This window comes from Pristiophorus japonicus, chromosome 5, assembly GCF_044704955.1.
Source record: "Pristiophorus japonicus isolate sPriJap1 chromosome 5, sPriJap1.hap1, whole genome shotgun sequence".
NCBI lineage: Eukaryota > Metazoa > Chordata > Chondrichthyes > Pristiophoridae > Pristiophorus > Pristiophorus japonicus.
In genome coordinates this window covers 94,737,597-94,762,513 of record NC_091981.1, presented here as the reverse complement: position 1 = coordinate 94,762,513, position 24,917 = coordinate 94,737,597, and the positions used below count along the sequence as shown (strand labels likewise).

General features: G+C 43.2%; 1 protein-coding gene across 8 annotated transcripts in view; it reads right to left on the bottom strand.

Moving 5' to 3' along the window:
- Positions 1-24,917, bottom strand: part of tent4a (terminal nucleotidyltransferase 4A) — a 113,300-nt gene that overhangs the window by 20,116 nt on the left and 68,267 nt on the right. For 7 of the 8 annotated variants that reach the window (XM_070880782.1, XM_070880784.1, XM_070880786.1 and 4 more), the window contains exons 2-7: positions 20,243-20,366; positions 19,029-19,075; positions 8,605-8,725; positions 8,413-8,520; positions 847-975; positions 479-692 (exon numbers count right to left, since the gene is read on the bottom strand). In XM_070880782.1, coding sequence (XP_070736883.1) covers positions 479-692; positions 847-975; positions 8,413-8,520; positions 8,605-8,725; positions 19,029-19,075; positions 20,243-20,366 — 743 coding nt within the window. The remainder of the gene's footprint in view (positions 1-478; positions 693-846; positions 976-8,412; positions 8,521-8,604; positions 8,726-19,028; positions 19,076-20,242; positions 20,367-24,917) is intronic. The other variant, XM_070880783.1, reaches the window with a different exon arrangement.

Genomic DNA, 24,917 nt, shown 5'->3' with positions numbered 1-24,917 from the left:
TGCAAATTGGCTGTCATATTTAGCTCCAAAACAAGTGATCACATTTCAAAAACAATTTGTTGGTTGCAAGTATCTTTGGACACCTCGAAGATGTGAAAGATGCTTTATAAATACAATTACTTTCTTTCCTAGGCCAAACAAGGTTATTGGAAAAAGTAATCATGACAGGAGGAAAAGACTACAGAAACCACCTCACTTCTCCCTACAAATCAACATACCTTCCCCTCCCCAAAAAGCACTGCCCTGCAACAGTCTTTTGTTCTTGTGGTTCAGTTCCTGATAGCTTAATTTCCTAACCATCTTTGTTTTTAACATTTAAAAAGGTAGTATACATCAGACAGTATAACTAACAGTATAGCTAACTAGCACTACTACAAGGTATACCCATAGGTTGGGGAATGCAGCTGCGAGGGGGAAAAACATTATTGCAAGGCATACAAACAAAAAACGCATTTTTAAAATCAATTTGAAGAATTACCTGGAACCAGAGGATCTTCAATACACAACATTGATGGTCTATACCCATTGGTCATGTTCTTCATGATTTCATCTTTGGCAACATAAGCACCTCCACTTCTTATCCTAATACCAGTTTTCAAGTAATTAAAATGTCTCCCATACAGTTCAAAGAATTCTACCAGAAGAACTCCAAGATTTACACTAGGCCTTCTGGCATCAATCCTCGGATGCAACTGCAATATTCAAGAGATTCGGAGTTTAGCTTGAAGACATTAATCTTTGCAAAAAGTAAATTTACCAGTTTTCATATATTGCATATTTTAGACACAAGAAAAGACAATTTTAACACAACCTTATCTTGAAGAAGTATAGATAATGAGCTTTTACCTGTAGGAAACTAATAGCCATCAAAATGAGGCTGTAAGAACTAATTCCTCCAGTAAAGACTTCATTCAAATCCCTCTGAAGAAGAAATTGTTTTAAGACCAGTATTAAGTAAGGCAACACTGGGTAGCCCTGTGAATAAAAATAAACATATTTGCATTAATTCTCAACTTAAGATAAACATTGCTAAGGAATAAACATTGACATTAGAATATAAAATTGATTTATAGTGCCATGAAACTCTCCTCAAATTCGTGACATTTGACTTGTGGAGCACAGAACTTAACAGCGTGAAGTCACATTAACCGAATGTTTGTTACCTGGGATGCTACCTCCCTACAAAGTAGCTCAGAAAGCATGCAAAAAGAGGCTGAAGGGAATGGAAAGGTCGACAAAACAGTGGAGCAATTGCATCAACAATGACTCAACGGTCAAAGCTCCGACAACACTGAACAGAACAAAAATTGGGCCTCACAAAGTACTTCTGCAAATTGCACACATAACCATCACAGAAGTTGTTTTCAGGTGCTTGATGGAAATGTTTGCATATTGTGAATACCCTCCATTTTCACCATTTCAAGAAAGTTTTTGGAAATGCTCCTAATTTCTAATATAGGTGCAGCGTAGAAAATCCGGAGTTCAGGAATCCGGAAAGATCAGTGGCAGGGTCGTCCAGAATCCGGACCCGCCCTTACCTTGGGGCCCCGGCCGAACAGCTCCTCCTTGGCGACGGGGCCCATCCGCCCGAACAACAACTCCTTGCCGGTGGGGCCCACCTGCCCGAACAGCTCCTCCTTGGCGGCAGGGCCCACCTGCCCAAACAGCTCCCCCTTGGCGGCAGGGCCCAGCCGCCCGAACAGCTTCACCTCGGTGGGGCCCCCCTCCCGAACAGCTCCTTGGAAGCAGGGCCTGCCTGAACAGCTCTACCTCGGTGGGGCCCACCCGGCAAAGTCACCAACGGGGGCGGCGGCCCGAACAGCTCCTTGGCAGAGCCCCCAGCCTTCCTGATGTTCCGAAATCCGGAAATACTGGAACCTGGGCTCGGATGTCTCCGGTTTAGTGACATCAGAAAGACAATCAAAAGTCCAGAAAAACTCGAAATCCGGAATAGCCTCATCCCCAAGGGTTCTGGATTCACGACGCTGCACCTGTATTTTTAAGTTTTCTTGATTTTCAGTGTTGAAGTAGTTATTATCTCAGGATTAGGTTACTGCAGCAAGACTTAGACGACATTCAGGCTTGGGCTGATAAATGGCAAGTAACATTCGTGCCACACAAGTGCCAGGCAATGACTATCTCTAACAAGTGAGAGTCTAACCACCGCCCCTTGACATTCAACGGCATTACCATCGCCAATTCCCCCACCATCAACATCCTGGGGGGTCACGATTGACCAAAACCTTAACTGGACCAGCCACATAAATACTGTGGCAACAAGAGCAGGTCAGAGGCTGGGCATTCTGTGGTGAGTGTCTCACCTCACGACTCCCCAAAGCCTTTCCAACATTACAAGGCATAAGTCAGGGGTGTGATGGAGTCCAGCTCCAATACTCAAAAGCTCGACACCATCCAGGACAAAGCAGCCCGCCGCTTGAATGGCACCCCATCCACCGCCTGAAACATTCACTCCCTCCATCACCGGCACTGCAGCAACTCGCCAAGGCTTTTTCAGCAGCACCTCCCAAACCCGCGACCTCTACCACCTACTAAGGAAGGCAGCAGACATTTGGGAACACCACCACCTCCACGTTCCCCTCCAAGTCACACACCATCCTGACTTGGAAATATATCGCAGTTAGGTCAAAGTCCTGGAACTCCCTCCCTAACTGCAGTGGGAGTACCTTCACCACATGGACTGCAGCGGTTCAAGGTTGGCAGCGCATCAGCATCTTCTCAAGGGCAATTAAGGATGGGCAATAAATGCTGGCCTTGCCAGCGACACCCCCATTCCATGAATGAATAAATAAAAATTCCTGCAGACCCCAACATAGCATTTCAGTCCAAGGATACAATAGAAAAAAATTGCACTTATACCATAAAGACATCCAAGAAAGTGTTTGGCACCAGACAAAATCTGTTATAGTCAAGGTCCTTTGTATGCTCACTAATATAGAAACTTGCTTCATTGTGCTCAATAGAGCTGCTGGTATGAGAACAGTATAGTAAATAAGAAATCAAATGTTTGAATCTCTCCAGTCAGAATTCCACCCTGCCACAGCACTGAAATGGCCTCAAAGTCACAAATGACATCCTGGGTGACAGTGAATCTGGTGGACTATCCCTCATCTTTCGGTCTTCGACAGAGTTGACCACACATACACTGACAACACCCAGCTCTACTTCTCAAACACCTCTCCCGACTACTCCACTGCCTCCATGCTATCAAACTCCTTGTCTTGACATTTCACCTTGGATGGGCTGCAATTTCCTCAAGTTAAACATTAGGAAGACCAAAGCCATCACCTTCATCAAACTCCATACCCTTGCCATCAATTCCATCCTCCTCCCAGGCCAATATCTCAAGTTGAACCAGACTATTTACAACCTTGGCTTCCAATACAACTTCCAATCATATATTACTTCCAATCATATATTCCTTCCATCACAAAGACCACATTCTACCACCTCTATACCATTGCCCGTATTCATCTATCTGCTGGCCAAACCCTTCATCCATGTGTCCACATAGCCTTGGCTATTCCAATGATATCCTAGCCGAACTCTCACCACTTCATAAACTTCAGCTCATCCAAAACATTGTTGCCCATAACCTATCCCGCACCAAGTCCTGCTCACCATCGCCCGTGCTCGCTTACCTACATTGGCTCTCTTTCATCCAATAACTCAGATTTAAAATATTCATCCTTTTTTTAAAATCCCTTCATGACATATACCCTCCCAATCTCTATCTCCCAATTTTCTCCAGTTGTACAACCCTCTGAGAACTTTGCATTCCACCAAATCTAGCCTCTCGTACATCTTCCACTTTCATTACCTCACCACTGGATCCGTGCCTTCAGCCATCTAGGCTTTATGATCTGGAATGTCCTCCCTAAACCTCCCTCTGACTATGTTCCTTTTCTCCTTAAGAACATCCTTAAAACCCACCTCTTTGACCGAGTTGTTGTTGGATAAAATGAAAAGCTTTAGTTAATTTGGTTCGGCTAGGCCAGGGCCCTGAGGAGATACTTCCTAGGATCCCACGGTAGATATAGGAGGAAATTGCCGTGAACCTAGAAATTATATTTCAGGCCTCTGGAGTATGAATTTATGCCAAATGACTGAAGAGTGACCAATGTAGTAACCATTTAAAAAATGGAGATATAACTAATCCAAGTAATTACAGGCTAGCTAGTTTAACATCCGTGGGATTTCAGAATTAAAAAAAAAAGTATACCAATAAAATTACCACGTATCTAGACAATGAAAATAGTTAGAAGTAGGTGTGGAACAATACTTGACAAATTTCATCGAATTAAGATGCTCAAAATTTAGTGGATGTGTTATACATCGACTTGAGGAAAGCCTTTGGTAAGGCATTGCCAAAAGGAGATTACTTGAGAAAATGAAGGGGTATAAAATTAAGGGATGGATAGCAAACAGAAATAAAAATTGGTCACAAAAGGAGGAAACAGTTAAGCTTTAAGTGGTGTTTGTGCCCCACAGTTTAGTTCTATGGTCACTTCAGGTCACTGTATACATCACTGATTTTGATAATAGACCTAAAGGGAGTGGTGTCTAAATTTGAAAATGATACCAAAATAGAAGGCATAGTTAATTTGTTAGACGACCAAAGGAAGCTGCAAAAGGATATAAGATTGGGGGAAAGGGGCTAAAAATTGGCAGATGTAATTAAATGCGAGTAACATCAAGGCGGTACACTGCGGCAAAAAAAAAGCTATAATTGTATTTGAATGGAAACTCAATGCTGTGGAACATCAAAAGGATTTGGGGGTACAGGTTCATATGGCATAAAAGGCAGCACCTCAGGTAGACAACACTGTTACAGAAAGCAAATGGAATTTAGTTTTTTTTAAAAAAACAAGATATATAGAATCTAAAAGGGAAGTAATGATGAGCCTATATAAACTTAAATACGGCAGCAGTTAAAGTATTGGGCTCCATACTATAGAAAGGATATAGAGGCTTTAAGAGCGTGCACGACGTAGATTCACTAGGATGCCGCCTGGTATGCAAGGAAAGAGAGAATAGACTTTAAAGTTGGTTCTGCCTTCCTGTTTTTGGTGGTTTTTGCCAGTGGATAACCTCACATTTACCTACATTATACTGCATCTGCCATGCATTTGCCCACTCACCTAACCTGTCCAAGTCACCCTGCAGCCTCTTAGCATCCTCCTCACAGCTCTCACTGCCACCCAGCTTAGTGTCATCAGCAAACTTGGAGACATTACATTCAATTCCTTCGTCTAAATCATTAATGTATATTGTAAATAGCTGAGGTCCCAGCACTGAACCTTGAGGTACCCCACTAGTCACTGCCTGCCATTCTGAAAAGACACCTGTTTATCCCGACACTCTGCTTCCTATCTACCAACCAGTTCTCTATCCACGTCAATACATTACCCCCAATACCATGTGCTTTAATTTTGCACACTAATCTCTTGTGTGGGACAACTGTACAGGGCTTTGGTGAGACCATACGTGGAGTACTGTGCACAGTTTTTGTCTCCTTACCTGAGGAAGGATATACTTGTCTTAGAGGTGATGCATCAAAGGTTCACTAGATTGATCCCTGGGATGAGAGGGTTGTCCTATGAGGGGAGATTGTGTAGATTGGGCCTATACTCTCTGGTGTTTAGAGGAATGAGAGGTGATCTCATTAGAAAATATAAGATTCTGAGAGGGATTGATGTGGTAGATGCCGAGAGGTTGTTTCTCCTAACTGGTGTGTCTACAACTAGGGTGCATTGTCTCCAGATAAGGAGTCGGCCATTTAAGATTGAGATGAGGAGGATTGTGAATCTTGGAATTCTCTACCCCAAAGGGCTGTGGATGCTGAATTGTTTGAGTATATTCAAAGCTGATATAGTTAGATTTTTGGACTCGAGGGTTACGCAGAATGGGCGGGAAAGCAGAGTTGGGGTCAAAGATCAGCCACGATCTTATTTGAATGGTGGAGCAGGCTGGAGGGGGCGTATGGCCTACTACTCATAATTCTTATGTTTTTATGTACCCTGTTCTATCTTTTCATAATTTTAAACACTTTATCATAATTGCCTTCAAAGAAGTCAAGGATATTTACGATGTTTACACAGGTACATAGAAATTGCTAGATAAAAATGACTACGGTCTATATAGTTCGGCTTCGAACACAGTGGTTGCCGCATAAAACAATAACAGTTATTGACGAATAATTGTAATCAATCTCAATCAATTAGTCTGCAATGGACCCATACATGAGGTAAGGAAACTACCAGTGGTGGAAAGCTTTGGGAACTATGGGTCTAAAATCACGAGTTCCTCCAAGCATTTACACTTGCCATATGCCAGGTCTCAAATAACTCATACAATGTATTCAAATCTATATAATTTCTATTTGAATGAATCAATATTTCCAGCTTCCACCGTCTCCCCTGGGACCCGGGTTCATAGATTTACCACTTGCTCACTGAAATAATATCCCCACAGGTTAGTTTTAAAATTACCCCACTACAAGCACAGTCTTCTGGTTCTACTGTTCTGGACAGGGTGGAACAGCTGGTTATGGTATATGCAGTCTAGTCCCATAAGAATCCTAAAAAAAAGTAATCATATCACCTCTCAAACATCTTATTTACAATGAGAACATGCCAATGTTATATCAAACTTCTTGCATTAATGCAAGCATAACTCCATTGCTTTTTACCTTTCCCATTTACTTTAGTAACATTCTTAACTTTATTTTTCTCCCACCATTGGAATTAGATTTAAGCTTTGATTTATGTTTTTACTGTGCACCTGAAGATTTGCTCCAAGTTGGTACAGGGGCTCTCATATCTACCACAATGACTCCCTCATCTAGGTTAAACAATTCCCTTCCATTCTTTCTACCTATTCAGATTTCTTCATAACAATGTAAATGAAAATTGGCTGTGACTATCAGATACCAACAGCTTCCAGTCCCTGGCAAAGTTGGAAGTTAATCCCTATATCTTAAATATATCAATAGGGTAGCCCAAAGAAATCAGCCAAGAAAATGGCTGAATCTGTAAAAGCCATCTAGTCCCAGCATAGCAAACATAACCTATCAGATAAGAGAGACTAAATTGCAATCACCTACTTTCATCTCTACCTCTAACTTTGCCAGTATACTAAACAAGGTTTCAGACAATGACAAAAACCACAGATAATCTGGCATATGGAACAGACTTACCTATAATGATCAAATAAAGCACTAACAGATACCTAGGATGTTTATAATCTTAATGATTTCAGGAATTAAACCAGACTGTAATATGCTTGGCCTTGGTTTCACGTGTTTACAATGTATACAAATTAAAGGCATACATATTTTTTTTGTTAAAAAGAGACTAACTCACATCTACAGAGGACAAAATGTGCATACAGGAGCTATTTTCAAAGGATCCTACAGAGTTGGACAAGGGGAATGGTTAGTGTAATATGGAAGAGTTAAACACCAGTTATATGAAAGCAAGACATAGAAGACTCAAGAACACCTGAAACATTTAGTGAACAGAACAACCCTACTTTTGATAATTCAGCTACCAATTGATGGATCTTGGACTTTCATTGAAGTTTGTGCAAAAAACAGCCAAACTGCAGCTTGCCAGTAAAAATAGGAGGGACAAAATCAAGACCTTCCAGGAACTTAAAGCCAAGATCTGGCAGAGCCAAGTGGAGAAAAGGAATGATAGAAACCTCTCGGATAAAAGTCACGAACACTTGAGTTTCTTTACATAAAGAACTATTATGGACAAAAGTCAAGTCAGATGTGCACATGACCTGGATGGGATAAATATATGCAGGAAGGTAAAGTTGTACAATAGATTGATGCAGAGGTTCCTTGAAAGGGAAATGCCCCAAATAAACTTCCCAGAGTAAGATTTATTGGCTTAAGAGAATGTTACTGCTATGTAGAGAATAATGACAGCATTATGCCCCTTAACACATGACTTCATATCCATTTCATTCATATTGCTAGGACAATCTACTTTTATACTATTATCCAAATCTATTAAATTTTATAATTTAACCTCTATATAAAATTCAAATAGTTTATTGAATGTACAAATATTCACCGACAGATTAAAAACAAGTCACATAATAAATCATGCAATTCCTGTTACCTATTTTCACAATTCGGTTACGAAATTATTTTAATTTGAAAATTTCAAAGCATAAGAATTCCAAACCTGTGCCATGATAGACTAGCACTTTTATCACCACCAGCTGCACTGGAACTAAAACCACAAACAGAGACTACCATTAAACCCTTTTTATTCAATTAACTGCCCAATTCCTTATCAAATGCAAATAAATCTGATAACAGCTACTCACTCACTATCCTTCATTACCAGAGTGTACATAGTAAATGTAAGTCATATTTACCTTAATAAAGTCTTTGATAAATTGAGCTGCCTTCACACCAGTTTCTACATTGAAACTGATGTCTACTTTGACTTCTGTCTCCTGGTCAGTCAGCTTTATAATTGGTACCTATAAAAGTTGACATTTTTGAATCGAGTAGCACATTAAAGTAAATAGTTCTAAAAAGATTAGACATTCTCCTAAGTAACCTACTGTAGCTTTGTCAAGTACTTTAATAGAGTATGGTTCAGCAATATTCCGTCTTCGTAGTGCTTGCTCCAATAGCTGTAGCGGTGGGTTCTTCCATTTCCCAAATACCACCAGGTCTATGTCACTGTAAAGCAGAGGACCAAAAGAAAAAATTACCACAATGCTTATAACTTGCAGGTCAAATTTTTGTGAAGATCAGCCAGCTCAAATCCACAGACTCAAGTGAAGAGCTATTTTCCTGAATATTGGTTGAAATTAAACTGGTTATATATGCTTTCCTAAATCTATTATCCATTTATGTTAAAACCATTGAACTTTAGGGATAGCTGCAAGAGAATTGTGAACAAATCGGTTCTTGCCTTGTACCCTGTTGCCCCCTCCCAAAATTAAATGGGTCTTTTACAACAATTGGATCAAAACAAGAGCCAGAAAGTGGCAGTTTTAAATGATAGCAGTTTGAAGTCTTAAGAGCTTATGGGTTCAGCATTGGTTATCTTATTTAGAGCCAGATTCAAGTCCCATGTTGGAACCACGTGAAGAAGAAAAAGGGTGCATCATCCAGATATCCCTCAAGATCACGGGGTGCCTTGCCTTACATATCACATGATAAGCAGAGACAGCAGCACTAAGAACTCTCAGGATTACTCGGCTCGACATTCAACTCGCAGCACCTGAACGACGAGAGGGCTAATACCTTATACAGCGAGAGATTGGAATGGTGGTCCCAACCTCAGTGAATCAAATGGTTCTATTTGGCATGACATAATTTCAAAGTGGACGCATTCCTAACATCCAGCCTGCTAGTTACAACCAACTGCTGAAATCTTCCAGCCTGGTACACTAAAAACCATCAAACAGAAGTGCTGCAATCTCTAATGTCTGATCTATCCATTAAGCTTAGTCAGTGCTTTTCACTATACAGGATCCTTTAAAGCTCATCAGTGCTCAGAGAAAGACTGGCATTTATATAGCGCCTTTCATGACCACTGGACATCCAAAGCGCTTTATAGCCCATGAAGTACTTTTTGAATATTGTCACTGTTGTAATGCAGGAAATGTGGTAGCCAATTTGCACTCAGCAAGCTCCCATAAACAGCAATGTGATAATAACCAGATAATCTGTTACTTGTTATGTTGATTGAGGGATAAATATTGGCCAAGACACGGATATAACTCTCCTGCTCTTCTTCAAAATGGTGCCATGGGATCTTTTACATCCATCAGAGGTTTAACGTCTCATCTGAAAGACGGCATCTCCGACAGTGCAGCACTCCCTCAGCACTGCACTGGAGTATCAGCCTAGATTTTTGTGCTCAAGTCTCTGGAGTGGGACTTGAATCCACAACCTTCTAACTGAGGCGAGGGTGCTGCCTACTGAGCCACTGGCAAGCACAGAATGATGAAAATTCCCATTCTGAATTTGACACAAGATTCGTACGGGAAATTGAAAGGCGGCAAATGATTCTACCTTATTAAAGGATTAAGTAGTCCATTCAGGGCTTTGTTCTGGACAAAAAGCAACTTATTCTAGAAAATACCCATGAAGTGCACTTTTGAGAGATGTCCTGGGCAAGCTTCCAGGAGGAACATCTACCACCGCCAAATTATGACATCCATCAAGATTTGGCATTCTTGCTTTGAGAAGTCCAGTCTCTTCTTCCAAAATCAGTGCCAGCTGTGCACACAAGATCAGGGATCAAACTTCTCTATTCTTCTCGCCTCCAGTTTATGTGGTAGAACATTGTTAATCCATATGTTGAGCATGATTTCCTGCATCTAGTTCTCAAAGTAGTTGAGAACTAAAACAATGACTGTGCAATCATTTCCAGAGAGCGACATTGGATTCAGCCTCCCTTTCCTGTAGGGATACCAGCCTGGAGATGGAAGATAAGATACCTAACTTCCATGTACCTACGGATCAAGAGCTGGAAAGTGGGATTAGGCTGGATAGCCTCCTTCTGTGCTGTAAATGTCTATGATTCTATGAAGATCATAACATGCACCCCCTTCCTCCCCGTGCATGAAGCACAACGTAGATGGCTGCCATCAATAACTCCAAGTACGTACTGCTTGTGCCTGTAACCCACATTCAGAATCAGTGTCTAATGGCCTTGTATAGTTTGCTTTTAGTATCATTCATGTTCCTGTCTGGAAGTAGCTATTATGACATACTCCTTTGTGAACCTCCCATCAACCACCTGCTTCCTTCCAGAATGTTTTTCTTCCCAATTGAAACGTTGTGGGGAAAAGAGGATCTTTGTCTTTAGATGGGCATGGACACTGCTGAGCCTCAGTGGTGTACAATATACTTCTGTATTGCTTTTAACAGTTTGAGAGAGTTGATACGACCTACTCCCAAATACGGTCTTGCCCGAGAACAAGATTGCAATCAACCTCCATTACAGCTCACAGGGCAACCCAAAATCGTAGGCCTGTAAATCCCTTGGGTGCCCATTTTCAGAGCATCCTTGACTGACTATCCATGACAATGTACTGCATCAAGTTAAATATATGTAGCTTTAAGAGTCAGTAAAGATGACCGCCAACAGAGCAGCTTGCAGTAGGTACTTGCAAAGTTACTACAGCAGGGAACTCTTGGGACCCAAGTTTCCACATGTGGCAAAACAGGCGCCCCTCCAAGCTGGGCGCCCGTTTTTCGCGCCAAAAACGGCGCCTGAAAAAAAACCGCGCTATTCTCGAGCGCTTTGCAGCTCGATGTCAGCTTGGCGTGGCGCCCAGGGGGCGGGGAGCCTACCACTCGCGCCAATTTTGTAAGTAGGAGGGGGCGGGTACCATTTAAATTAGTTTTTTTTCGTGCCGGCAACCCTGCGCATGCGCGTTGGAGCGTTCGCGCACGCGCAGTGTGAAGGAGACATTGGCACTCGGCCATTTTTGTAGTTCTTTATAGCTGTTCAATTTTAAAATTTTTTTAATAAAACCACATTGCCCTTCCATGATCAGCACTGAGGCTTCTTGCAGCAGTGAGAAGGCTGCAGGAAGCCTCAGAAGTTGAGGCAGCCGTTTCCCGACGGACGGCAGGGGGGCCCCTAGGAATGGCTGCCTCCTCCCTGCCTCCCCCCCCCCCCCCCCCGCCATCGGGAACGGCTGCCTCAACTTGAGGCTTCCTGCAGCCTTCTCCCTGCCTGAAGCACTTTCACACAGGTAGGAACATGGTTTATTTCATCTTTTCTTTGCTTATAAATTTTTATTCAGGTTGGAATTATTTGTATAATATTTGTATAAGTATAACTAAGGATTTATTGTAGAATGTAATGACTTCCCTTCCCCCACCCCCCCCTCCCACCTCGTTCCGGACGCCTAATTTGTAACCTGCGCCTGATTTTTTTAATGTGTAGACAAGGTTTTTTCAGGCCTACAAAAATCTTCACTTGCTCCATTCTAAGTTAGTTTGGAGTACGTTTTCACTGTGGAAACTTTCAAATCAGGCGTCAGTGCCACACCCCCTTTTGAAAACAAAATTCTGTTCAAAAGTGAAACTGTTCTACATGACTAGAACTGCAGAAAACTTAAATGTGGAGAAATGCGATTTTTAAGATACTCCGTTCTCCACCAGTTGCTCCTAAAAATCAGGAGCAAATCATGTGGAAACTTGGGGCCTTGATGTCTAAATCTGTCCCCAGAACACACTTTAGTACTGTGGATCATGTAAAGTCCTTACTCTGCAGTATGAAACCACACAAGACACATTCTGGGGACAATGTCACACTGTGACCTTAACTCTTTATTCACAGCACTCCAAAGACGATGATGCTGCGTGGGACCTCCCTTTTTATACCTGTGAGATCAGGGAAGGAGTGTCTCCCACAAGTTCACCCCTTGTGGTCAAGGTGTGCATCTAGGTTGAGTGTATACAGTTATACAGTGGTGTCCCCGCCCCCAAAGTCTTATTGGGATCATAGGTTTCGTCTTTCAGGCGGTCTACGCTCCCTTGTGGAGCACCGCAGTTGGGGTTCTGGTTGCTGGACACTGATGTGAGTGTCTGTCATCTGTGGCGATTCCGGCCTGACCGCAGGGACTGTGCATTCTTCTGATTGCTTTTGTTGCTCGTTCACTGACGGTGTGGTGAGTTCCATCTCATGGTCTTCTTCAGGTTCCTCCGTGTCGATGAACCTTTTTTTTAAAAAACTTGGTCCAGATGCTTACAGCATATCTGACCATTGTTGCGTTTTACCACGATGACCCTATACCCCTCTGTCAATTACAGTGCCCTCAAGCCATTTGGGCCCCATGGCGTGATCGAGGACGAATACAGGATAATTTATTTCTATACATCTCCCCCTCGAATTACGGTTACGGTACTCGCTTTGGGACTTGCGCTTGCCCTCAACTATGTCGGACAGGATTGGGTGAATGAGGGACAACCGAGTTTTGAGTGTCCGTTTCATTAGTAGCTCTGCGGGAGAGACCCCCGTGAGCGAGTGCGGTCGGGATCTGTAGGCCAGCTGGAGGCGCAATAGATGGCATTGTAGGAGGGTCCTTGGATCCTGAACAACCCTTGCTTAATGATTTGGACCGCACGTTCCGCCTGGCCATTGGAGGCCAGCTTGAACGGCACAGTCCTGACGTAGTTGATGCCATTGCCCGACATAAACTCTCGGAATTCGTAACTTGTGAAATATGGGCCATCATCACTAACCAGGATGTCCGGCAAGCCATGACTTGCAAAGATCGCTTGCAGGCTTTCCACGGTGGTGGATGACGTGCATGAATTCAGAATGATGCACTCGATCCATTTCGATTACGCATCTACCACAATAACATCTTACCCATGCAAGGGTCCGTGTAGTCAACAGGAATGAGTGACCATGGCCTGGTGGGCCAGGGCCACGGGCTAAGCGGGGCCTCCCTGGGGGCATTGCCCAGCTGGGCACATGTCGTGCACCTGCGAACACAAGTGTTCCAGGTCTGAATCAATTCCAGGCCACCAAGCGTGTGACCGGGCAATGGCCTTCATCAGCACAATTGCCTGAGTGCTCGCTGTGGAGTTCCCTGATGAATGCCTCCCTGCCCTTCTGGGGCATAACTACCTGGCTGTCCCATAGTTGGCAGTCGGCTTGGATGGATAGCTTATCCATCAGTCTGTGGAACGGTCTGACCTCCTCAGGGCACGCTCCGTGTGTGGGCGCCCAATTCCCAGTCAGGACACATTTCTTAATCAGGGATAGGAGGGGATCTCTGTTTGTCCAGATTTTGATCTGGCGGGCTGTGATGGAGGAGCCTGCACTGTCAAAGGCATCGACAGCCATGACCATCTCGGCGCTTTGCTCCACTGCCCCCTCAGTGGTGGCCAGTGGAAGCCTGCTCAGCACGTCAGCGCAATTTTCAGTACTGGGCCGGTGCTGGATGTAGTCGTCATACGCAGCCAGCGTGAGCGCCCATCGCTGTATGCGAGCTGATGCGTTGGCATTGATAGCCTTGCTGTCTGATAACAGGGATGTTAATGGCTTGTGGTCCGTCTCTAATTCAAACTTCCGACCAAATAGGTACTGATGCATTTTTTTTTACACCATAGACATATGCAAGCGCTTCCTTTTTGACCATCCCAGATCCCCGTTCTGCTTGAGCACGACCTGGAGGCATAAGCTACAGGTTGTAGTTGACTCTCAACATTGCCCTGCTGCAACATGCACCCAACCCCATAGGACGATGCATCACAAGTCAGAACCAATTTTTTTTTTTTTTTTTTTAAAAACAGGGGTCATACAGGGTCGACAACTTGTTTGAACAAAGTAGGTTACGCGCCCGATCAAAAGCCCGTTCCTGACATTCCCCCCAAAACCAATCGCAACCCTTATGCAGGAGCACGTGTAGCGGCTCCAACAATGTGCTCAAGTTCGGCAGAAAGTTCCCAAAATAGTTCAACAGTCCCAGGAATGAATGCAACTCCGATGTGTTGCAGGACCTGGGCGCTCGTCGAATCGCCTCGGTTTTGGATTCGGTGGGCCGAATCCCATCTGCAGCAACCCTCCTGCCCAGAAACTCAACCTCAGGAGCTAAAAACACACATTTAAACTTCTTGAATCGCAGGCCTACCCAGTCCAGTCGGCGTAGCACCTCCTCCAGGTTGTGGAAGTGTTCCTCGGTGTCTCGACCCGTGATGAGGATGTCGTCCTACAATACGATCATTCCAGGAATAGATTTAAGCAGGCTTTCCATGTTTCATTGAAAAATCGCGGCCGCTAATCGAATGCCAAACGGACACCTGTTATAAACGAACAGTCCCTTGTGTGTGATGATGGTCAGTAGTTTAGATTCGTCGGCCAGTTTCTGGGTCATATAGGCTGAAGTGAGGTCCAACCTGGTGAACAACTTGTCGCCTGCCAGCGTGGCAAAAAGATCCTCCGCTCTCTGGAGGGGGTATTGATCTTGTAGGGACACCCGGTTGATGGTGGCCTTGTAGTCGCCACAGATCCTGGCAGAGCCATCATCTTTTAGGACGGGAATAATGGGGCTCGCCCAGTCGCTGAATTCAACAGGCGAGATGATGCCCCCTCTCAACAGTCGGTCCAATTCGCGCTCGATCTTTTCCCGCATCACATACGGCACCGCTCTGGCTTTGTGGTGCACTGGCCTGGCGTCCGGGGTGATGTGCCTTTGAAAGTCCCGATGCCAGGTTGGAATAGTGAATCGAATTGTTGTAGGACTTGTGAGCACGAACTTCGCTCCACACATGACATTGCGTGAACATCCCCCCCCCCATTTCCAGTTCATCTCGGCTAACCAGCTCCTCCCCAACAGTGCGGGACCATTGCCCGGGACAATCCAGAGCAGCAGCCGATTCACTAACCCATTGTGTGTGACAGCCAACATTGCACTGCCTATCACCGGAATGATTTCTTTAGTGCAAGTCCATAATTGTGTCCCAATACGTCCTAATTTGGGTCTACTGGCTTTAAGTGGCCCCAAATTGCTGAACGCCCATGAGTGACTGGCTGGCCCCAGTGTCTAGTTCCATGGGTACAGGGATACCGTTTAATTAAACCCTCATCATTGGTGGCGTCCTGGTGTATGAACTGAGAATTCGCCACATGGACCCGCTGAACTTCGGCGTCCATCGATTCGCCCCAAAAGTCATCCTGCCTCAAAAAACCCTCTTCTGGTCCATCCGCCTCATTAGTCTGGTTGCAGACTTCCTGCACATTCGAGCTAAGTGGCCACTGTTCCTGCAGACAAAACTGTTGAAATCTGCAAGATCTAGCTGGGTGTTTTCCCCCACACCTCCAGCATGAGTTAAAAGTTTCCATCGTTGGGAACAAAGGGAGTATGGCCAGGCATTCCTTGCTGACTGTCCCTTTGACTGCTCTTAAGCACCCTATTGGTGGGTGTCAGTGGCCCCATCCCGGGCCGCATTGTCCCTGGTGATGGCGTGAATGTCCGTTGAGCCTGCCATTGTCTCTGTTGAAGTCCTACTCTGGGGTCTATTGCTGCCTGGAAAGTGCCTGAGGACTGCCCCTGCCTGCGGGGCTCTGAGTTGCATTGATGATGTTGACTCCCTGATCCATCACCGCGTTAGAGGCAGAATTGCGCGCGTATATTATTTTCATCTCCTCCTCCCCCGCCATGAAAGTTTGAGCCATCAACGGCGCCGTTTTCAAGGTCAAGTCCTTGGTCTCAATTAATTTGCGGAAAATTCCCGCATGACCGATGCCCTCGATAAAGAAGTCCCTTAGCATCACCCCCCTGCAGGCGTCTGTGAACTTAGAGGCTGGCCAAACGCCGGAGGTCCGCTAAAAAGTCCGGTATGCTGTGTCCTTCACGGCGTCGGTGGGTGCAGAATCTGTGTTGGGCCATATGTATGCTACTCGCCGGTTTGAGGTGCTCCCGATCAATTTGCTAAGTTCTTCAAAGGTTTTGTCCACCGGCTTTTCGGGTGCTAATAAGTTCTTCTATGAGTGCATAAGTCTTTGGTCTGCAGCTGGTCAAAAGATGAGCCTTTCGCATGTCGGTTGCTGCATCCCCCAGCCATTCTTTCATAACGAAGCTTTGCTGAAGCCTCTCGACAAAATCGTCCCAGTCTTCCCCAACACAGTACCGTTCCCTCTGTGCTCGCGGTGGCCATTCTCATGGGTAGTGAATTCCGGTTTCTCGTCGTCAATGTAAAGTCCTTACTCTACAGTATGAAACCACACGAGGCACATTCTGGGGACAAGGTCACTCTGTGACCGTAACACTTTATTCACAGGACTCCAAAGACGATGACCTTGCATGGGACCTCCCTTTTTATATCGGTGAGATCAGGTAAGGAGTGTCTCCCACAAGTTCACCCCCTGTGGTTAAGGTGTGCATCTAGATTGAGTGTATACAGTAATACAGTGGTGTTACATTGTGGTTACATACAGGACAGATCAGATAACCATCTTGAAGTTTTCTTGGATGTTGAACATGTTCAAATTTTAACAGGTTATTTCAGTGCATGAAGCAGGGCAAGATTAAAGAGTCTTACTGACACAATCGTTACTCAAGGATTCATCTGTTGACAGATTGCGCATCTCCCCAGGAGAAGGGTCTTTGTGGGCGGAGATTTGGGCTATTTGCCCAACACTTGAATACCCTTCAAACTCTTACGTCTGCCCATGAAGGCAAGTTTATGTTCAACACTGAAAACATTTTTTTTTTTAATTCAAAAAATATATATATTTTAATAAAACATTGAATTGAATTTAATTTCCATTTCTTTTAAAAGTGAAGTGTTTGTATCTGCATTTTTTTGTTAAGGAGTATTCTCATTGATAGTAATGGGAGCATCGAGCTCGAATTACTATGAATGAGGCTACTACATTGTGATTGGTGGTCCAGGCCCACGTGATCCCAGGATGCCCGTATGGACCTGGGATGCATGAGCCTCTGCGCATCTAGGCCTTGAAGCCTAAGTGTTCGTTCCTCTGGGACCACCAGGTACTTGCGTAAAATTTTCGGCCGGAGGCATTCTGCCGGCAGGAAGCCTCAGACTGCAATTTTTGGCCCTATATGTTACAAACAAGCACTATTTTAAAGCACAGACAAAAAAAAAATCTACAATTAAAATCACAACGGTCAAAACTACCGTCAGTGAAAAGGAACTGAAGGGTGCAGTCCAAGAGGCCTTACAAAATGGAATAGGGGAAGTCACCACCCGATTAAAATGGCTACATTTTACAAATGAACTTTTGACATTGTCAATGCTGTGAACAAAATTTATTTCCCACCCTAAATTTTACCAACTTTGGGATCCATCTCCCAACACCTTTGCAACCAAGGCAGCAGGTGCCTATTGCCAGGCCACTACCAATGTACTTTGTAAGCAGCCATAGACTGCCTAGACATAACTTCTCAGTCCATAAAACTCAGATTGTCAACCAAGGAAAACTGAAGCCAAATGTACGGACCACACCTCAGTTTCACGATGCAGCCCAGGGGGCCTAAACATATTGAACAGATTAGGTTTTTAGGTTATTTCTTTATCATATCTTCCTCCCTAAAAAAAATGACTGCTAATTATAATCAAAAATGGGGCTGAACAAATTAGTAATATACACACACACACTCCACTAGTCTTTCAATTCTATATAAAATATAAAGACCAAGAATACTCAACAGCTTGAACTACACTCTACCACTTGACCATGCAAATTATTTGATCAGACGGATTGAATTCGTTCACCTTGCATGAATATAGAAATGTCCCTTACTAAGGAATTTATTTTAATTAAAAAGCACATTAAGGCAAAGAGTGAAAATGGTACCAGAAATTAAAATATATCAAGTCAAAAAGTGAATTCCTTTAATTACTTACACAACCTATGAACAAGTTTATACAACTAGTTTATTTATCGTCACCCATGGCTCAGTGGTAGCACTCTCACGAGAGTCAAAAGGTTGAGAGTTCAAATTCCCCTCCAGAAACTGGAGTACATAACTTAAGCTGAGACTTCAATGCAGTATTGCTTAGTCAGAGGTGCTGCCTTTCAGATGAAACATTAAATTGAGGACCCGTTTATCCTATCGTGTGTAAAGAAAGAAAATCATGGCACTATTCGAAGAAGAGCAAGGGGGTGGGTTCTGCCTAGTGACCTGGCCACTAAAAAATATTATCTGGTCATTACCTCATTGCTGTTTGTGTGGCCTCACTGTGTGCAAATTGGCTGCAATGTTTCCTACATTACAAATAGTGACTACACTTCAAAAGTAAAAGAACTTCATCAGTTGTAAAGCGCTGAGATATCCTGAGATTATGAAAGTTGTGAAAGGTGCTATATAAATGCAAGTTTGTTTTTCTTTCTTTTTTCTAGGTGTTGGTATTAAATTTACTACATTGAAACACTTCTAGAAAACATACTTCGAAACAAATTTTTAACGAGTACAATTAACTGATTGGCATTTGTTCGAAATCACTAGCATGATAATACTGGTAGATAATTTTCACCTACCTAGTTGGGAGATAGAGTCCTGTACTGAAACTCCCAAAAATCTGAACCTGTGAACAAAACATATATGCATCATTCAGTACAAAAGATTGCATTTGATTATTTAGGCTACACAGCTACAAATTTCAGTTCGTCATTTTGCAATGTGTCATTTACTGAATGCTCAATATATAATCAGTATGAATTCATGGAGCAGAGGAGAGGTTTCTTTTGTTGGGAAAAACTAACCATTTTTCCAAAAGGGAATGTTATAAGCTAACAAATATAAATGGATTCAAATTTCACAAAGTTGGAACACAATGCTACATTGATTACAAAGCTAAATGCATGTGTTTCTATTAATGTTTCTTGGGGCATTATAGCTCAGAGAATAAATGCATCTTGCAGTGTGACATGGAGTCTTAATCAGTGCTGCAATTAGCCAATTTCAATGAAGGTACCATAATTGACTTTAGTACACTTGGTCAAGTGAGAGAGAGATTTGTGAGAATACACAACAGTAAGGGTATACATCCTCCTGACAAATTGCTTTGTTTACCTGCATAAGAAAAAAAAAGTTGCCGATGGTAGATGATGAAAATGCAGAAAATTGCATATATTTTGACTTGGATTTAAGCACCAAAACAATCAACTTTGCTTTACACATTTTGACATTCCACACTTATTTATTTTAAAAAGTAGAATATCTGGAATGTTAGCTGGTTACCTCAAAACACAGTACTGGTAGATTCTCAGCTTTAAGATTCAGCATTTTAGCATTCTTATTAGGAAACTTTGCTACCAGAATCTCACCATTTCATTTTTATGGGTCATTCAGTGTAGTCAGACTCATTGGTTACAAATCAAAAGAAAAGCATTGCACATAGTTCGTATTAATTTGATACGATTCCTGGAATTAAAATATTCCCAAAACATTGTGGCAGGATCTAGAACAGCTATTCAACTAGATGACCGAATCTGGCCTCTTTGAATATTCATATACAGGTACACACGTATGCAAGAATCCATACAAAAAAACCCAGAAAATGCTTTGTAGATAAGGGAACAGAACTAGAAGACAAATTGCGAGCAACAAAATCTAGGTTTCTATTTGGCAAGTTAAATGTTAGTTTAAAGAATTAAGCTTGGTTTGCAAATTTAGGATCTCTCCTGTCTTTGAATATAAGAGTTGAGAAAGTAAATTCAGTAGAAAATCAGTTTCATGTTGTAATACTCACATCAGCTGCTGGCCAAAGCTCCTTGATAACAGATTCTATGCGTTTCACTACTTCTTTACGCATGGTTTCCTCTTCAGGGCGCGGTGACATGAAATTGTAAAAGTCCATGATTTCTTCATGGAGACTAACAAAATGAAACAAAGTCATTTCTATTAGAACTCTGCAACAAAACTTAATTCTCAAGGTATATATTTTCATGAGCCTTTCTTCAAACTTTAATAGTTTTTTCTGATTACATACCAACATTTCACTGTACATTTAACTCTTTTTATGTAATCCAGAGTACTTTCAAAATGTATTCCTTACTGATTGAATCATATGTTTTACCATCAGCCAGAACCACATGTCCCAGCAGTTTATAAACCAAGCTGGAAGAAAACCATTTTGTATAATATTTAAAATCATAGACATTCTGCACACATTTTCCATCTGCACTTGATTTCGATATAACATTTGCCAAACTGTCAAATTTTTCCTTAATTTTCAAATTCTACCTTTATCAGTTTGGCCTATGTTAATTTGCCACACTGAATTGCACCCTTCCACCAGCAGTACTGTTGCAGTACTTAGTTTAGCGTCTCCCAACTCCTCTATCTGTACTGCTGAGAACCTCATATACTGCAACCTAGTCCTCTGCTTGCCAAATTGAGGGGTTTGAAAAAACTTAAAATATAAAAGTATTATTTTAACCTTGTACTTGCTTTTTCACATTTGAACAGCTCGATAATTCTCACTGTTTTACCCGCCCAGCTATGCAAACTCTGTATTTTTACTTATTTAGCCGTCTTAGCCCTTGCTCCCATGCTTTACTATCTGCATGAGTTGTCTTTTATTTCTTCCTCTGGTACCAGTAGGCTCCCTTCCTCTGGGCTGCCGACTTACATCAATATTTCCAGGCTTCCCCTTTCCGAGCCAGCACCTGTCCCACGGTACAAAGGTGCGCAATGCAAGGCCAGTCCCTACAGCTGCAGCAGACTGTCACTTTCAGGATAAAGTTATGGACCTAGACAAACAGAGTGCTATCAAGCTTCGTGCTTTTGCGATGCAGACAAAGTTTTCCATTGTTAAATCAATGAATGCAGCAGGCAGACACATAATAATGAAGTCAGGCTGGATCCAAGATCAGTCTGCAGGATCATTATCCAAAAGCTCGCAGGGTTGAGACAAGTTTAATTCTTCTCCCTTTGCGAACAAAACATCAGAAGTAGTTCACTTTAAAAAGGATGTAAAGACCTTAGCGAGGATGTAGAAAAGATTTACAAGAATGGTTCCAGGGATGAGGGACGTCAGTATTGTGGATAGACTGGAGAAGTAAATGTTTATTTTAAAGTAAACAAACGTTAGCATCCAAAAGGTGTTCTTGTAAAATATTCAGGATTTAAATGCCCAATGTTTTTGAAACTGAAGCCAAGTGGAAGATGGCGACATGTTGCAGCTTTGCAAAAGGTAGACTATTGACAAACGGGTCGCCCCTTGATATTTCAGAATTTTCCCGATCTCTAGATGGTGTCTTGGTGAACCTCTTCATGTAAACTTTTTTTCATATTTCACATTTCAATTCATGCCGTGTAATGCAAACAAAGGTGAGCTGAGGATGTGACCCCCAAGATGGTCCTGAATTGGAAATGTTGATGTGAATTTGTGTCTGCTTAATTTGTGTCGATTGTCGTAAAAACCCATCTGGTTCACTAATGTCCTTTAGGGAAGGAAATCTGCTGTCCTATCCGTGACTCCAGACCCACAGTAATGTGGTTGGCTCTTAACTGCCCTCTGAAATGGCCTAGCAGTCCCCTCAGTTGTAACAAACGGCTATGAAAAATAATAAAACTGGACGGACCACCCAGCATCGACCTCTGCACCAGCTATGGACACAACAACAGCACACCTAGCCCAGTCGACCCTGCAAAGTCCACCTCACCAACATCTGGGGACAGAGACAAAATTGGGAGAGCTGTCCCACAGACTCATCAAGCAACAGCCTGACATAGTCATACTCACAGAATCATACCGATCAGCCAATGTCCCAGATTCCTCCATCACCAACTCTGGGCATGTCCTGTCCCAGCGACAGGACAGACTCATCAGGGGTGGCGGCACAGTGGTATACAGGTAAGAGGGAGTGGCCTCGAGTCCTCAACATTGACTCCAGACCCCATGAAGCTCATGGCTTCAGGTCAAACATAGGTAAGGAAACCTCCTGCTGATTACCACCTACTGCTCTCCCTCAGCTGATGAATTAGTGCTCCTCCATGTTGAACACCACTTAGAAGCACTGAGAATCAAGGGCACAGGATGTACTCTGGGTGGGGGACTGCAGTGTTTATTAAGAGCGGTTCAGTAGCACCATGGCTGACTGAGCTGGCAGAGTCCTGAAGGACATAACTGCAAGACTAGATTTCAAAGTAGGCAAATGTGAGGTCATCCACTTTGAACCTAAAAAAAGGTAGATCACAGAGTACTTTCTAAATGGTGAAAAGCTAAAAGTAGTGGACAACCAAAAAGATTTAGGTGTCCATGTACATAGATTAAAATGCCATGGTTAGGTACAGAAAATAATCAAAAAGGCTAATGAAATTCTGGCCTTTACATCTAGAGGACTAGAATACAAGCTTCCTAACTTCACTCCAGAAAGGCCTGGCTCAAATGTTTAAGCTATGCACCCTTGAAGCACTCCCCAACCAGCAGAATAAGTTTCTCTCGATCTCCCGTCAGTTCCCCTTAATATCTTGAAAACTTCTATCAAATCACCTCTTAACCATCTAAATTCCAAGGAATACAACCCTAATTTGTGTAATCTCCTCATAATTTAATCCTTGGAGTCCAAGTATCATTCTGGTAAATTAACGCTGCACTCCCACCAAGGACAATATATTCTTCCTGAGGTGTGATGCCCAGAACTGAAAACTGTACACTAGGTGTGGTTTAACTAGGGCTTTGTATAGCTGTAGCATAATTTCTACCCCCTTGTATTCTAGTCAGGAGTGAAGTTTGGAAACATTTCTATAAGCAAACAGTGTTATAAGTTTGGAACTCTCTTCCTCAAACATAAGGACATAAGAATCAGGAGTAGATCATACGGCCCCTTGAGCCTGCTCCATTTAATAAGATTGTGGCTGATCTTCAACCTCAACACCACTTTCCTGTCCTATCCCCATATCCCTTGATTCCCCAAGAGTCCAAAAATCGATCTACCTCAACCTTTAATACACTGATGAATCAGTATTCCTCCATGTTGAACACCAGTTGGAAGAAGCACTGACACAGAATGTACTCTGGGTGGGGGTCTTCAATGTCCATCATCAAGAGTGGCTCGGTAGGACCATTACTGACGAGCTGGTCGAGCCCTGAAGGACAACTGTAAAACTGAGCCTGTGGCAGGTGAGGAGAGCCAACACGAGGGGAAAAACCCGCTCGACTTCATCCTCACTAATCTATCCGTCGCAGATGCATCTGTCCATGACAGCATTGGTAGCAGTGATCATCACAGTCATAGTGGAGACAGTCACATCTTCACAGTGAGGACACTCTCCATTGTGTTGTGTAGCACTACCACCGTGCTAAATGGAATAGATTCAGAACAGATCTAGCAGCTCAAAATTGGGCATCCATGAGATGCTGTGGGTCATCTGTAACCTCATGGCCTGGCATATCCCTCACTCTGCCATTACCATCAAGCCAGGGGACGAACCCTGGTTCAATGAGGAGTGTAGATGAGTACACCAGGAGCAGCATTAAGCATACCTAAAAATGAAATGCCAACCCAGGAAAGCTGCAACACAGGACTGCATGCATGTTAAAAAACAGAAGCAGCATGCCATAGACAGGACTAAGCGATCCCACAATTAATGGATCAGATCAAAGCTCTGCAGTCCTGCCACATCCAGTCGTGAATGATGGTGGACCATTAAACAACTAACTGTAGGAGACAGCTCCATGAATATTCTCATCCTCAATGATGGCAGAGCCCAACACGTGACTGCAAAAGATAAGGCTGAAGCGTTTGCAACCATCTTTAGCCAGAAGTGCCGAGTGGATGATCTATATTGGCCTCCTCCCGAGGTTCACATCATCACAGAAGCCAGTCTTCAGCCAATTCGATTCACTCCACATGACATCAAGAAACGGCTGAGCACACTGGATATAGCAAAGGCTATGGGCACAAAAAACATCCTGGCTGTCATGCTGAAGACTTGTGTTCCAGAACAAGCCGTGCCTCTAGCCAAGCTGTTCTCGTACAGCTACATCACTGGCATCTATCTGACAATGTGGAAAACTGACCAGGTATATCCTGTCCACAAAAAGCAGGACAAATCCAATTTGGCCAATTACCACCGCATCAGTCTACTCTCAATTATCAAAATAAAGGAGTGTGTCGCCGACAGTGCTACAAAGCAGCACTTATCAATAAGCTGCTCACCAATGCCCAGATTGGGTTCTGCTAAGACCACTCTGCTCCAGACCTCATTACAGCCTTGGTTCAAACATGGACAAATGAGCTGAATTCCAAAGATGAGGTGACAGTGGCTGCCTTTGACATCCAGGCAGCATTTGATGGGAGTGTGGCATTAAGGAGCCCTAGTAAAATTGAAGTCAATGGTGATCAGGGAGAAAACTCTTCAGTGGCTGAAGTCATACCTAGCACAAATGAGGATGGTGGAGAGAGGTCAATCAACAG